The following is a 15,290-nucleotide window of genomic DNA, read 5'->3' as shown; positions in this document are numbered from 1 at the left end:
GCGCTATTGCACCGAACACATACCGAGCCATTCGCCTCTTCCTCCACTTGGTCCTCCTCATCTTCATCACCTCTTGTGATTTCTACCTTCCCATCAATTTCAACGTTCAATTTAAAAAGGCTTAATAACGTTACTCATCACTGTTTTGGCTGGCAGTTGGACCGTTTGACAACATGGCGACATTTCTGTGACAATATTTAATTAAAATGTATAAAAGCTAAATAACCTAGGGTTTTATTACTAAATTGTTTTTATATTTAAAATAATAATTTCCCCCAAAAAATGTCTATTGTTGTAACTAATGGTGGATACCCTTTAAGAAAACATAAAACATCCAAAGTGTGACGCTCTTTAAAACTTTAATAAAATGTATCTATTGGAGCCAAATGTGTGTATTTTTGGTTTTGGTCACTAGATGGGGCTGTCGGCTCCAGTATATGAACCAAGAGGTCAGAGGTCGTTGAGAGGTGTTGAATCCGGAAGGGCATACAAGTTTTTGACCGCTGTGGCGGAGTCATTGTTAATACTGTGGCCGTGTATCGTGGAATAAATGTATATTGATCACAAATGGTTCATCTGACTGGAACAAATTTGGACAAGAAGAAGAAGAAAATCTCTGGGATTGACTTTACACGAGATCAACAGGTACAACGTTAGCACCGTTAGCAGCGTTAGCACCGTTAGCAGCGTTAGCCGCTCAGCGCGTCATAACAAGCAGCAACAGGTCAACGCTTCACTAGTTCAGTATTAAACTGATAGTATCAATATCGCAATTTATATTGGCGATACTGGGGCTGCATTTACTTGATATTGGATCTATACCAAAGTGTGAAGTATTGCAAACCTCTACTGTAAGGTTATTAAATGCTAACGTCTTAAATCGTTTTGGTATTATCTGAGAAAACGCTGCTGTGAATTCAGGGGAAAAGGTTTGTTTGCTTGTATGTCGTGTTTCTTGTAGATATTTGTATTCACTCCTTCCCTTTTTCTGTCACCAATAAACAGCCACACACAACTTTTTATACATTTTCTTTTTAAATGATTATTTTAAATCAAGAAAACAGTGTGGAGAAAGCACTAAAATATAAAAATGAGCAGGAAACCATTTTCCAGGTTTACTGAGTTCTCACTGGCATCTACACACAATTTATAATCTCTGCTGTTCCTGTAAAATAAAATAAAAAAATCCTTCATGTTGCTTTCCAGCCAAATGTGTCTCAAACTAAAGCATTCAAATCCAAGACTTACTCTAAGTGAACTTATTGAGTTTGAACACATAAGAAATAATAAAATTTGTTGAATAAATCAACAAATTGCAACTGAACAGCTGAAGGAAATTACATACAATCAGTTACGTCTCATCGGTGTTTCATAGGGATTGATGCACAATTACTGGCTTACAAAATAAGATGTTTATTTTTTTTTAAATGCTAAAATATGTTTTTATCTTTCTGGTTTTATTTTAAAAATTGAATCTCAGCAGTCCTTAAGTTGAAGTTACGTTTGTCCCTCTTCAGTCCTCTTTGTCCGTCTTCAGAGGTTCTTTGGACTGAAGCGCCACGTCAGAGCCGACAGACTCATCATCTTCGTTGTCTTCCTCGTCATCATCCTCCGTCTCGTTGGTGACATACGAGCCTTTTTGTCTGGACAGACACCACAGCAAGACGGCGATGGTGCAGAGGAAGACCAGCAGCACCACAGTGATGATACCTGCAAGGAAACATGAGAACAGTAAGGTGTTGAATAAGAAATGTATAAAATGTTGCAAGAACTCCACGAAAAAGCATCAAACCTGGAATGAAACTAATTAAACGTTAAAAATCCAATCTGATCGGGTGAAACTTCCACCAACAGTTTGATTTATTCCAGCAGAGACGAGTCGTAACTCCACTCAGACTACATCACGGTTGCATCAGAAAGAAATTAATCTACAGATTATGATAAATTATATCTTCATCTATATTTAAGAGGAATTAGCTTTTTAAAATTTCATCAATATTTGCATAAGTTGTTTAGTTTTTTGACTCAAAATTAAACTTTTTACTCCTCAACATTTCAGAAAGTGGAACCAAAACAAAAGTAAAACTTTCTCACCTCCGATTAAAGCTGCTAAATCCTCTGTGCTGCTGTAGATATCTGTAAAAACAACATTTATTTAATGTAAATTCAAAATGAAATAGTCTTTACTGTAGTTCATAATCTAAACATTAAACCATCAACCTAAAAACATTTATTTCACATGTTTTTATTGTAATAAATTAATTTCTCAGGGGCATCTCTGCTGATAGCCCATGTTGGACCCGTTGCCCCCTGCTGTGGAAACCGCCGCCTGTTGCTATCAGTGTTTTGACACTCATCTCCACGGCGACACGCCCCAGAGGTGTAACACTGATAAGACACTCCCTGCTGTAGCCACATAGACTTATGCATTAACTGCTCAGATTATTCTGTTTGCTAAATGCTAAATGGTTAGCAGCAATTAGCATCTTTTAATTTAGCAGTATTTTCATCTTAGCAATATTTAGACCTTATCCTGGCAGCATTTAACTGCATTTAAAGAGGTGAAATTATTGTGTTTTAAATGCTAGATGAAGTTGAGGTTAGTAGCAATTAGCTTAGCAACTTTTAGCTTAGAACCATTTAGCTAGTCAATGCTTGGATTTTAGCTTAGCCACTTTTGGCTTAGTAGCTTGGAACAGATTTCTATTAATCAGCATTTAGTTTTGCTTTTGCATCACTTTTCTGTGTAACTATTAGCTGGGCAGATTTTAGAGGGTTTTATTTGACTAATAATTAGCTTAGCATTGGTTAGATCAGCAATAGTAAGCAGAAAAAAATGTTTTTTTTTTCTGCAATCTGTGTTGTCATAACTAAACACTTTAAGATTTGACAGGAAAATTAAGCTAAAACATTTTCCAGTTGAAATATTACAGCTTACTAAAAGGCAAATCCTTTCTCTTTTCTGTGTTTCATTACATCCTTTTCTGTTATGGTGGCTTGATTTCAGGGTTTTCACAGTAATTTTTATTTGCACTAGTTTTACAAGTAAATCAAATTATCCACTTAAAGGTTCTGCAGCTACTTTAGTGTCAATACTAAATAAACTCTTTCTGCATTTATTTATTTTGACATACAGCAGTAATGAGAAAACTACCCAAAGGTTAACAGGAGAACAACCGATCAAAATTAAATATTTAAACATCACATTTACACTGACTTACAGTCAGAATAGCAGACAGAAGCTGTTCACATTCTCACAGTTTTATTAAATGTGATATATAACAGATGTTGCCATCTGTAAGGAGATGGACGCACCTTTTTTTCCGATCTTGGTCACAAGATCTGAAACGGTTGAATATTCGTCAGTTGATGGTTGAGTCAGAGGAGAGGGAGTCGAGTAAGAGTTCATCTTGACCTGGAGAGGAAATAAACGGGTTTCAGTCGGAGTTTGATGGGAGAGATTTTCATTTCCTTTTAAAATAAAGTAAATCAAAACCATTGTTTTCCTTTTTATGAAATTAATTTAATAAAGTGATTTGGTTTTTGTCTTTGATCTTGTTTTGCAGCTGTTGCAAGAAAACCTGAACTTGTTTGCACTAAATTTAGCAGATATTTAGATATTCTCCAAATTTCTGTAAGATAAAGAATAAAACGCTAACATAGATGTTCATTTTTGTTGCCTGATAACAAAAGTCGTTTAGTGTGCAAAGAAACAATTAAAATAATTGAATGTTTTTCACCTCCTGAGTCACAAACCCTAGAGAGACGGTAAGGTTAACTGAGAGCGTTGATGTTTGTCACAATGAGAGTCATGCTTCACTTAACTCTGACAGCTGCACAACATTAGGAGAAAAACAAATGAGCCTCAGTCTGAAAGCTGTTTTTTTCTATCAAGTCTTGACTTTAAGATAACAGCAGAAGTCTTAATATATCAGTAACTTTTTACTTCATCAACATATTTAAGAATGATAATCACTTTCATGTTATAAAATGATGAAAACTGAAGATAAAACTATTAGCATTTAGTTCAAACATCAACAGAGAATGTGATGCAAATAGAAAATAAAGCCAAGAACTTACTATTGATCAGGCTGCAGCAGTTTATGATCCAATAAGAAGAAACAGAGAAGGAGAAAAAAATGTTTTGGACAGTCAGACTCTCAGCTGGGTGTGGTGTTGCTCCCCCGGGTCCAGATCCGGCCAATCGCCGCTCTGACTCCACCTCTGTGATGCTCCACAGCCTGCAGATGTGTTACTCTGCAGCTCACAGCTTTCTTGCATCATTCTTGTTTATTAATCTGCAGCATTAATGTCAAGCCTCCCTTTGATGCAGTGAAATGTTGATTCTTTTAAAACATTCCCAGGAGAAAAAGTGTTTCATTTCATTTTTCTGCAACAGATTTTCCTGAAGTCAAACTGCAAGAAAGAGAATAAACTTGGAATAAAGCAACTTCTGATCACTTGTTGAACTAAATGTAGATGCCAAAGAAACGTCTCAGCATTTTATGGTAAATTTCAGAGCGCAAAAATTATACTCAAGTAAGAGTAGCACAACTTCAACATATTTTTACTCAAGTAAAAGTAAAAAGTAGCAATGCAAGAAATTATTCAAGTGTAAGAAGGTATTTGGTGAAATGTCTGTACTCAGGTACTGAGTAACTGATCGAATGATCAATCATTAAATATGTAAAAATTACATCATTAAAAGAGCCAAAATATAAAGTTAATTAAAAATGTTGGTATTTTATGGACCAACATGACAATAATTCATAGAAGTAACGAAAATAACAATCAGTCAGAAGAAAATTATTCCAAATTAATTTTGTTTTTCAATTTAAAACTTATGAAACTTTGAGAAAAACAGCAGCTGTGTGTGTATGTGTGTGTGTGTGTGTGGGTGGGTGTGTGTGTGCATGTGTGTGTGTGTGTGTGTGTGTCTGGTGGATTTTTGGTAAAAACATGTTTGTTTTTCATTCAGTAGGTAGAAAATCCAGAAATTTTACTCAAGTGAGAGAAGAGATGTTCATAATAAATTGACTCATGTAAAAGTTAGAAGTACAGCATAGTAAAAATACTCCTAAATGTACTATTTTTTTTTAAAGTACCTATACCAGGTAAAGGTATTTACCAGAGTTCCTACCCAACTCTGGTAAATATTAGCATAATTTAGGGTTTTAGTTTAACTTTTTCATCTGTTTTGAATTATTATTGTGCCTTTGTTTTACAAAGAGGTGTAAACATTTTAGTATTCATGCTCTTGCATAGAATTCCTCTTTATGTATCACATTTAGATTATTTCTGTTTTTACATTTTTCAGAATATCATGTAATCTCAATGTGTCCAGCAGGGGGAGCTCCTGATCCCTACACGGTGAGTTCTGTCCTTGAATCCAGATGAAGAAAATAAACGTTCATTTATGATGAATCGGCTCATGACCGCAGTATTAATGTATAAAGATTCAATTTGAAGTAATTTTTTCCCAGGAAAACATCAGCATAAACATAAAACAGATAAAAATATGGAATTAATTAAACATGGCGCTTTAATAAAGAACAAAAACTAGAAACTGCAGGAGAATCAAGAAAAAATACTAAATCCAGAACTTATATAGAAAGCCGTTTAACTAAAAATAACTTTTAAAAATACTTTTATTGATAAATAATTAAGAATATTTCATCAAATAAATAAATGTCCCCATGAAATAAAAACAAAATAAATACATTGTTTTCCATTGGGAGCTTATTTTGTCAATCACACTTTTATTTATTTATTTCAGAATTTATTTGATGAAGTATTTCACCTCTTATTTATTCATTTCATAGTTTTATTTTGTGAGACTCATTTTGTAAAGCTACTTCATGTTTTTCATGGACTTTTATTTTTATAGCATGTGAGCTAATGTTTAGTTATTTGATTTTGAATGAAACAGCTCTCCGTAGAATATCAATAAGATATTTTAATAATCCTGCCTTTGGTTTAACTTCATAACATTGAGCTGAAATGATTCATTCAGTTTCACATATAATTGAATTTAAGTAAAATCTTAAACCATATAATTACATCAAGTTCTCAAGCCACTTAAAAAATTAAATTGTCTTTTTTTACATTGATTTTCATGGGAACAAAAAACAGCTGGAAAAAATAATCTGACTTTACTACATTTTTCAGAATAACACTTATGAGGAAACTGAAATAACAAATATTTTCGTTAAGCCTTGATAGCTGTGTATGCTAACATCCTGGCATTTCCAAACTAGCAGTTAGCTAAATTATGACTCTATATTTATTAATTTCTTCTAACAGCTGAAAAGAAGCAAAGTTATAAAAGTATAACTTTATTATAAGTTGAAAACCAGGAAAAAAAACTCAAGTTTTGGTTGACAAATATTGGTCAAATTTGGAAACATTTCCAAAACATTTTTACTTTTTTCTTCTGAATGTGGTGAAGTTGCTTTCAAAGCAAACATTAGTGGTTAAATCTGCTAAAAAGAAAATTGCGGTAAAGTTTTAACTACTACATTTTATTAGTTGCTACTTGTACTGGAAGCTAAAAGCGTTGTTGCCTCTCGTTGCTAGGTTTCTATTTCTTTATATTTCGCTGTCGCTTCTCTTCGTCTCGCCCTCCTCACTCTTCTTCGTGCTCGAAGAACTCGTGGCAACAGACGGTAACCATGGAGACGAATGTCATGAACTCCTGGAAGTTGCACTCAGAGTCGCCGTCGGCGTCCAGACTCTCCATCAGGCCGTCCAGCGTGGACTGGTCTTTGACGTGCTGCAAGGTCAGAGGTCAGAGGTCAGGAGCCTGCTCTCGTTTCAGCTCTTAGAAAGAAAACAAGCGTTTGAATCACCGCCATCAGGTCTGGCAGCTCGTCGTGAAGAAGATCCTTCAGCTCGCTCTTCTTCAGTTTGTGCTTGTCTCCTTCTCTCTCGGAGTATTTCTGGAAAACGGCGATAATGGTGGCTATGGAGGTCTCAAGGTCAGACATCGTTGACCTTCAGCACCGAGGAAGAAAGGAAGAAAAACTGTTAAACTTTTTAAAGTTATCAGGATTAATCTGTATATATAACATATACAGTATTTGTTGTATATTAATATATATGACACCATTCTATATCATGCATAATTAAAGTTGGGTTATACATCATATGATATATTTGATATAATTTGATTCAATAAGATACAATATTCTCAAGTACAATAGAACATGATGCAATATTACAAAATATTTTGATACAATAATATTATACAATGTAATATTATACCAATTAATTACACAGTATATATTTTTTCCACTATAAATTATACCATTTATTATAACACAGACATGATAAATGTCTATTTTAATGTAATATTTTAGGTTATGAAAAATAAAATATCACATAAATGAGACAATATAATATGGTATAAAATAATAAGGTTGTTATTTTACAATATTGCACAACATGATACATTTATATAGTTGAATAAAATGTAATAAAAATACAAAATAAACAGTTTTGTACAATGAAAACAGTGCAACGTTATATTAATGTGCAGTACATATTAATGCAATATTTAACATTCATATAATATGATAGAATATCTTACATTATAATATAATAAAGTACAATACCACACAATGTTTATGTTAATTTGACACAATATGATATTTGATTTATGACACAATAAAAACCCAAAATATACAAAACAACATGTTGGTATACAATAAGATAATTTCATGATGTAATGATATTATATTTGATACAAAGTAAAAATAATAAATAATACTTTAGAAATAATTGCTTTGAACTCATTTCAGACGCAGCGGCTGTTTTCACCAAAGATAAATAAAAACAGATTAGAAACAGAAGAATCAGATACGGGACAACTCTCATATTTAAACAAAATCAAAAAAGTAAAAGTTTGGGTTAAAAAAAGACCTTAAAATGTTGATATATTTCAAAGTATATAACATTATTTTCCAGCTCTACGAGACATTTATTCTGTATATGACTCCAGTGTTTTGCAGTCTAAAGGTTTGTTGTGCTTACCGTAGTTCAGATGCAAAGTGACGCTGCGTTTCCAGACAGTGGAGGCAGCCGCTGCGCTGCAGGCTTTAAACAGACCTGGGGTCAGCCATGCTGTCGGTCAAACCGCTGACCAATCACAGCCCAGCGCCTCCCCTCACTCCACTGCCTCTGCAGAAACAGCCTCAGCTTTCTGTCAGAGGCGTTTAGACCTCAGCAGCAGAAACGCACCGATCACAGTTTTCTGGCCGATCATCGATTACCGATCTTTAAAAATCCTGACCAGCCACTTCAGATTTTGCTTGATTATAGTTTTTTTGTCTGATATGTCGAAAATATAGCAAAAAAAATTGTTTGGTTGTAACATTGTTACCTGTCAACACGCAGACATGACCTGGTGGGCGGGGCTAACAGTCACACCTCTCTGGGTAGTAACTAGTTACATTTAGGGAAAAAATGTACTTTTAGGAGTATTTTTACTACGCTGTACTTTTAACTTTTACTTGAGTAATTTTATTATGAAGTATTTCTGCTTCTACTTGAGTAAAATTTCAGGATTTTTTAACCTCTGAATGAAAATTAAACATGTTTTAACCTAAGATTCACCATAAACAGACACACACCTGCAGTTTCAGTTAAAGTTTAATTATTTTTATTGAGATAAACTGATTTGGAAAACTGTCCTGATTTTGTTATTTTTTGTTACTTATTTGTATTACTGCCATTTAATACCAAACTTTATATTTTGGTCCATCTGATTCAGTACTTGATTAGACTTTTTACCAAATAATTTGATAATTTTACTTTTAGTTGAGTGTAAATATGTTGGAGTTTTGCTCATTGTTTTGGGTCCAACAGAAAAGAACCGAGGTTGACTTTTAAACTTCTGTGAAGCTGGTTGATCAACGATCTCCCAAGATTTAGGAAATCGGTTCAAATTAGCTGGCTAATGACTGTTTCTGTTTCCCTCTGATGAAAACAAAAACAGTCATATTTTTTAATCTCTCAGTTTGGTCCAGTTCTGGTCGTGTTTGAGCCACAAAGGCTGGTTTCAGAGGAAGTGGCTGGCTGTGCATATTAATGAAGTCTCTCTTTTCACAGCTCCTCTTGGCCAGACGTGTGCCCTCCACCGCCCACAGAGCGCAAACTAACAGCCACACGTTTTCCTCAACAAACTGGGAAAATATTCCCTATTAAATCTGGATTTTGACGTTTTTAAATCGACGTTCTGGTGATGTGAGGGCATCGTGACAGAGCAGGTATCAGGCTGTCTTCTCCAAACAAAACTCGCCTTTGTTTGGTGATGAACGCAGACGACTGCCGGCCGCTTCATTGTTCGCCTCAAACAATCCGACTCTGTGCAGGAAACTGGACCAACTTACTGGAAACCAGCGCCACACGTTCAGGCCCACTGGTTTCCAGCGTCTCACTTTAGCTGCTGTTTAGTCTGGCTGAGAGAAAGAAACACAATCAGTGCAAATCTGTCACTTTAACTCACTTAAATCTTTCTTTTAAATAGAAAATTGGAATAATAGAATATTGGTGTGTAAATTGTCCTAAATCAAAAATTATATTATGAAACAATAAAGAAATAATCAACTAATTAGAGTTCTTACTTTAAATCTTTGAAGAATCTTGAATTAATGAGCTACAACAACATTTAGTTGATCAGTAAAGTATCATTGAATTTAATTTTTAAAAATACATGACTGGAAATACTCACTCATTTCAGATAAGCTGCTGCTTTTTAACCATTTTTTACATAATTTTATGATTGTGTCTCCTGGTTTTTCCCGTATTGTTGCTCATGTTGGTTAGTTTTCCTCCCAGGATTAACTGGTGACTGTTGTTGAAGTTTGTTTTTTTTATCTGGCAGCTCAGTCCAGTTTCTCCTGACACCCTTCAGCTCCAGCTCCTCTTTGTTCCTCTGTGTTTCGTGTCTCTTTCAGGATTTTCTCTCCTGGGAAACAGCCGAGGCCTCCTGGGAGCCAGCCGGGCTCCATGAGCTCAACCGTCTCCACAGCAGCCAGCTGGCATCTCCTGCCAGGCTGGAAAAAGCTCCACCGGGTCGCTGAGTCACCAGACAAAGCCCGCTGCTGTTTTGGGTTGTTTTGCTTTTTATTCTAAGATTAGAACATTTTACCTTTCAGTCTTTTCACCAACATTTTTGGAGGACATGAGGCATGCTATTTGAGTCTGACAGAAAGAATAAACCTTCTACGAAAGATAGAGAAGGCCTTATATGTTTCTACCAGTAGGGGGCAGCAGCGTGTTGAACAATACTTTATAGTAAAATCTTTAAATATACTTTAATTTTTATCATTTTATAGATAACTCGTTACGTTCTGAGTTAGTTTTACGAGTTTTTTTCATTTGTAACTAAATGTGATCAAATCATCGAACAGATTAGTTTGGATATTGACTTTTTATGATTTGTTTTTGTAAAACTGATCAAATTCTGTTCAAACAGATCCATATATAGTAGTTTTAATTATTTGTAGAATAAATATTTAACCGGGACATCTGTAAATAATCTGTGATTTGAAAACGCATGACTGGAAATACTTAGAGAGAAGTAAATTAATATTTTGTAAACATTTATTTCACATGTTGGCCTTTTTATTGCGATTAGTGTAAAAAAAAAAAAAGCAAAAAAAAAAACCGTCAAAAGTTTTTACAAACGTTGAAGTTCTGTTAAAACAGAGCTAATTTCTTTAGAAGAAAATAAATGAAGTATTTTCTTTTAATACATTCTAACTTCCTGGAATGAAAGTGTTGTTCTGCGTCTAACCGCTAGATGGCAGTGTCTGACACCCAGCTCTTATTTACGGTCGTTTCGTAGCTTTTGCAGATCATTTTGGATGCGTTTTAACTTGATTTCTTGCTGTTTTATTGTTTTATGTTCATGTGTTATTCGTTTTTAATACTTAGGGAAATATTTTTGCAAAGCTCTGTGGCTGATTTAAGTTATTTGAACGTTTGGTTTTGTTGCTTGATGGCCTAAACTTAGTTATGATTAATGGACTTTCCTAAATAATTGATTTAATTTTTCTATTGTGTCTTTGCTTCCTACTTTTGTGGACTTTTTTGTACTTTTTACCACTTTTGTTAAGTTTCTGCAACATTTTGGCTGATTATTTGGATTTTACCGGTGTTGTCATTTTATGTTTGATTTAACTTTTGACCACAAGGGGGCGCTAGCAGACATTAGAATATGTTCAAAGTTACTACTATCCTTCCTGCAGCCCTTACAGCCAAGAAGCCTGATTTTAAAAATTACTTTCTAGAATCTGGTTATTGTTCTGTGGAGGATTCGTGCTGTCTGATCTTTTTCTCCCTGTTCAGGGATAAAGAAACTTTGGAATCTTTTAACAAACATTAACTTAATATGTAAAGACTTTACTGGACAACTGAATGGAAATTTGGTTTGTTTTAATGTTTTTATAGTTTGTTTAAGTATGAAATGATGAAAATAACTTTCATTATTTGTTTCAACTCACTTCTTTGTTCATTATTCATAAAAAAAATGAACATTTGTTTCACCAGATCGTTTTAATTGCATTTTATCTCGGCTAAATGAGTTTCAGCTTCCTGCTTTAGTAGAAACACAACCAGCTCTGTTTTGTGTTTCCGTCTCTACGTCACCATGGCAACCTCAGACCAGCCAGCGCCGCGGCTGCAGATTGGCCATCTCATGTCGCATCTCTGCCTAATCCCGTAATCCTCCCCTGCTTGCACTCTCACCACCCCCGCGATCGGATTAAAGGCTGCTGACCTCAACACACACACACACACACACACACACACACAGAAACCTGCTGGCCTGAATATCTGCTTCCTGCTCACACACCAAAACAATTCATTCAACAACAAACATTACAAAATAAATAAATAATTCAATTCAAAAATTTTCCGCTGATAATCTCATTTTTATTTCACAAAGAAATCTCTTAGTCTGACCTTAATTCTCCTTCGTAGGCAGTTTGCAAACTTGTCTTTCCTGGATGTGAGTTTGAACTTGAAGCTGATTTCTTTGTGCTTATCAAAGGAAAACCTGAAAACCTGATTCTTTTTCAAAGAGACGCTACAAAAGATTTTATTGTCCTTAAATATCTGCTTTGCAACTCCAAATACAACCTTGCCACCTCTGGATGCTGCTATTTGGTCATATTTCACAAGTTGAGCTGTTTTTGTGTCTCATCTGAAAGCATCCTCTTTACTTTGACTTATTTTGATGTTAATTGAGAGACTCTGTTCCAGTTTTTGTTGCGTTTATTTTGATTTAATTCCTATTTTTGCAATTAATCTGCCTTTAATCTGCATTTCCATCCAGAATATTTGCAGAAAAGCTGATTGTTCTTCTGTGATCCAAAACAACAACAACATATGGTGGAACTAAGCTGCCGACAGGTCAGAGAGCAAATCTTCAAACTCTTAAGACGGCTGGAACATGGATGCTGCAGCACCTCAGCTGCCATCTTTAGGGATTAGGACTGAGCTGGACGTCAGAGTTCAAAAGAAAACTGATGTAATCTGGTCATCAGTTTAAATATCTGCATTTTTCTTCTAAGAACAAACCTGTCAGTTTTGTTTTAAACTTTATCTTGATGAGCTCATATGTTTTATCTTCTTTTCTCCACTGAGTTTGAACCATTTAACCTTTTTATGGTGTTTTAATTTTGCTCTGACCTCCGCATCGCTCAAAAAGCTCGTAAAAGAGGTTTACCACGCTCCTCTGTCAATAAATTTACGGATTATCGCTTCACTGAAAGTGGCCGCTCTAGATGTCTGATTTTCTCAGCAGCTTCATCAATCAAAGCTGATCACTGATCAACAGAGAAGGTCTCAGACAGAAGAAATGATCAGGGCGGCTTTAGATTAATAGTGTTAAAAATGACAGTTTTTATTTTAATGCCACTAAATGAGAACTGTAATCACACAATCTGCAATGGATTTCAATGTTAATCATATTTTTACATTCAACAAACAAAATAGGTTGTGTGGTTAAATTTAAGATATATTTGTTATTATTATTTGTAAGGTATGTTGTGTATTTATGAGTAGTCAGTATTTTACCCACAGTAAACAGGGCAAATATGTATATCAGTTTAGAAAAATCAGAGAAATTCAGACTTTAGAGTTAAGCTAACTGTAAGGTTAGCGTAACTCTAACTTTATTAACTTTATTAAGTTAGCTTAATAAAACTCAAGCTAACAGGTAAACATCAATAAAGTATTTTAATTTTGACTCCAAACACAGATAAGCTAGCAGCAAGTTAAAGTCAAAAAAACATAAAAACTCTTGTTAGTCGCTAGCTTGAATCTAGTTATCCATTAGCTTAACTCTCGTTAGCCGTTAGCTTGACTCTCATTGGACGTCAGCTTCACTCTAGTAAGCTGCTGCTAGCTTGAATCTAGTTATCTATTAGCTTGACCCTAGTTAGCCGTTAACTTGACTTTTGTTATCCGTTAGCTTTACTTTCCTTAGCCGTTAGCTGCACTAGTTAGTCATTAGCTTGACTTATCCAAGGCAATGAGAAGATTTCCCAAACTGACCAAACTCTTTCTGTAAAAGCATGTTGCACAAAATCAAAAAATATTAAAATGAGAAGTAAACAAAAAGAAAAATCTGACCAGTCAGCAATGGAAGCTGTGGAAACAGAAACATAACAAGTTTCCTCCATCTGGGCTTCGTTTGCTTTTACTTAAAAGCAGCTCTGGAGGTAAAATGTGGCTCATTCAAAGCAACCAAGCTTTGAAATTGCAATAATATCCAGATGTTTACATGTTTAAATACTGCTGCTCTTATCAAACGGCTCGTCTCCATCGCCAGCCTCATTTAGAGATTAAAGAAATCTCCCTGAAATATAAAATAAACTACAATCTGAAGAGATTTGTCCAGACGTTTAAAGCTTTCTCGCTCTCCTGAAATGCAAATATGCAATCAGGGTTTAACTGTAAATCCCAGAAAATGCTGCATAAGGACCAAACATATGCAGCCCTCCAATCCTGAAGCAATGAATAGCTAATTTGAGACGTTGTGCAGCATAAGCAGAAGAACTCGTCAAGACAGCAGAGAAATGCTAAATGGAAAATGTTGCAAAGATTAGATAAATAATTCAGATTTCAGGTTTTTGCAGTTCTGTGACAGTTGAAAAAAAATCATAGCATTTCATTCCATCACTTTCTAATCATCACTTTTAGAAAACCGATAAATGATTATAAACTAGATCATATTTTTGTTTGTTTTTTACAGTTTTAATTCATTCATATATATCCAAACACAATGTTTAGCTTTGCTTTGAGAACAGTTTTTTTTTTAACGGATTTCTTTCAGATTTCCACCCAAGCAAATTCCTGGCGTTCTTTCCCATAACCAACCTGGTCGACAAGCTGATGTCCAGTTATTCTGATGCAAAGTGAGGCACGCTGATATCGAGGCTCCTTGATAAAACGATGAATAGCAGGCTCCCCTTTTCTCTCTCCACACAGTTCCCATTCAACCTGCATGAATAGATCCGTCAAAACCAGTCTGGGTTTCCAATCAGAGATGAACTCTGGGGTCAGCAACGGCTGCTTCAAGCACCTCAGACCCAGCTGATTATATTCACCAAATTTTACTCAAGTAATAAAATGACTCAAATTACAGCGTAATAAAAATACTGTCATCACTCTTTATATCATAAAAACTGTTTTCAAAAGATTTATAAGGAAAACTTTAGCTGCCAGAGTGTGGTAGTAACTTTTGCATCTTGTTATAATGACAACATTTTCTCATTTATAACTTTATTTCTTTTTTTAAAAAAAAAAACATCTAACAACTGTAGCAACTTTTTTTCTGTTTTTGCAGACTTTGGCAACAACACGTGGAGCAGAAATTGCCTCTACAGTAGCGAGAAGTGAGTGTTGCTGTGTTTCCTTTATACTTCTTAAACACTGCAGGCATTATTTAAAATAAATCACGCATGCGCACAGCTGAAAAACGCAATCCAATGTAAACAATAGAAAAAGTTGACTGCAATACCACCGTTGAACCTATAGAGGACAGCACTGAGACACTTTTGGGTCAAATATTGCAGATTTAAAGAAATTTAGATAAAAATGTCACAATTTGTACAGGAACATAAATATAAAACCCTTAAGGACCTTAAGGACCTTGGTATTATATTAATACCAATATAATAGTATTATATTAGTATTTCAGCTTCCCAAGCTGAAGTTCCTGTTGGATATTTTAGATATGAGAAAAATAAATGAATGGATAGAGCCTCCAAACTACATGC

General features: G+C 34.8%; 2 protein-coding genes across 2 annotated transcripts; both read right to left on the bottom strand.

Annotated features, from left to right (window-relative positions):
• Window positions 1–1,101: 1,101 nt before the first annotated feature.
• Window positions 1,102–4,182, bottom strand: LOC111607539 (cell adhesion molecule 2-like). The gene is made up of 4 exons (XM_023329187.1): window positions 4,081–4,182; window positions 3,316–3,415; window positions 2,095–2,136; window positions 1,102–1,710 (listed from the first exon to the last, which is right to left on the bottom strand). The coding sequence occupies exons 2-4, from the start codon at window positions 3,407–3,409 to the stop codon at window positions 1,514–1,516; spliced, it is 333 nt and encodes a 110-aa protein (XP_023184955.1). The 5' UTR covers window positions 3,410–3,415; window positions 4,081–4,182; the 3' UTR covers window positions 1,102–1,513.
• Window positions 4,183–6,319: 2,137 nt separating this feature from the next.
• Window positions 6,320–8,136, bottom strand: s100b (S100 calcium binding protein B). Its single transcript, XM_005807361.2, has 3 exons — window positions 8,032–8,136; window positions 6,849–6,993; window positions 6,320–6,772 (listed from the first exon to the last, which is right to left on the bottom strand). The coding sequence occupies exons 2-3, from the start codon at window positions 6,984–6,986 to the stop codon at window positions 6,626–6,628; spliced, it is 285 nt and encodes a 94-aa protein (XP_005807418.1). The 5' UTR covers window positions 6,987–6,993; window positions 8,032–8,136; the 3' UTR covers window positions 6,320–6,625.
• Between the last annotated feature and the right edge of the window lie 7,154 nt (window positions 8,137–15,290).

This window comes from Xiphophorus maculatus, chromosome 24 (assembly GCF_002775205.1).
Source record: "Xiphophorus maculatus strain JP 163 A chromosome 24, X_maculatus-5.0-male, whole genome shotgun sequence".
Lineage (NCBI taxonomy): Eukaryota > Metazoa > Chordata > Actinopteri > Cyprinodontiformes > Poeciliidae > Xiphophorus > Xiphophorus maculatus.
This window is presented reverse-complemented; position numbering and strand designations above follow the sequence as displayed.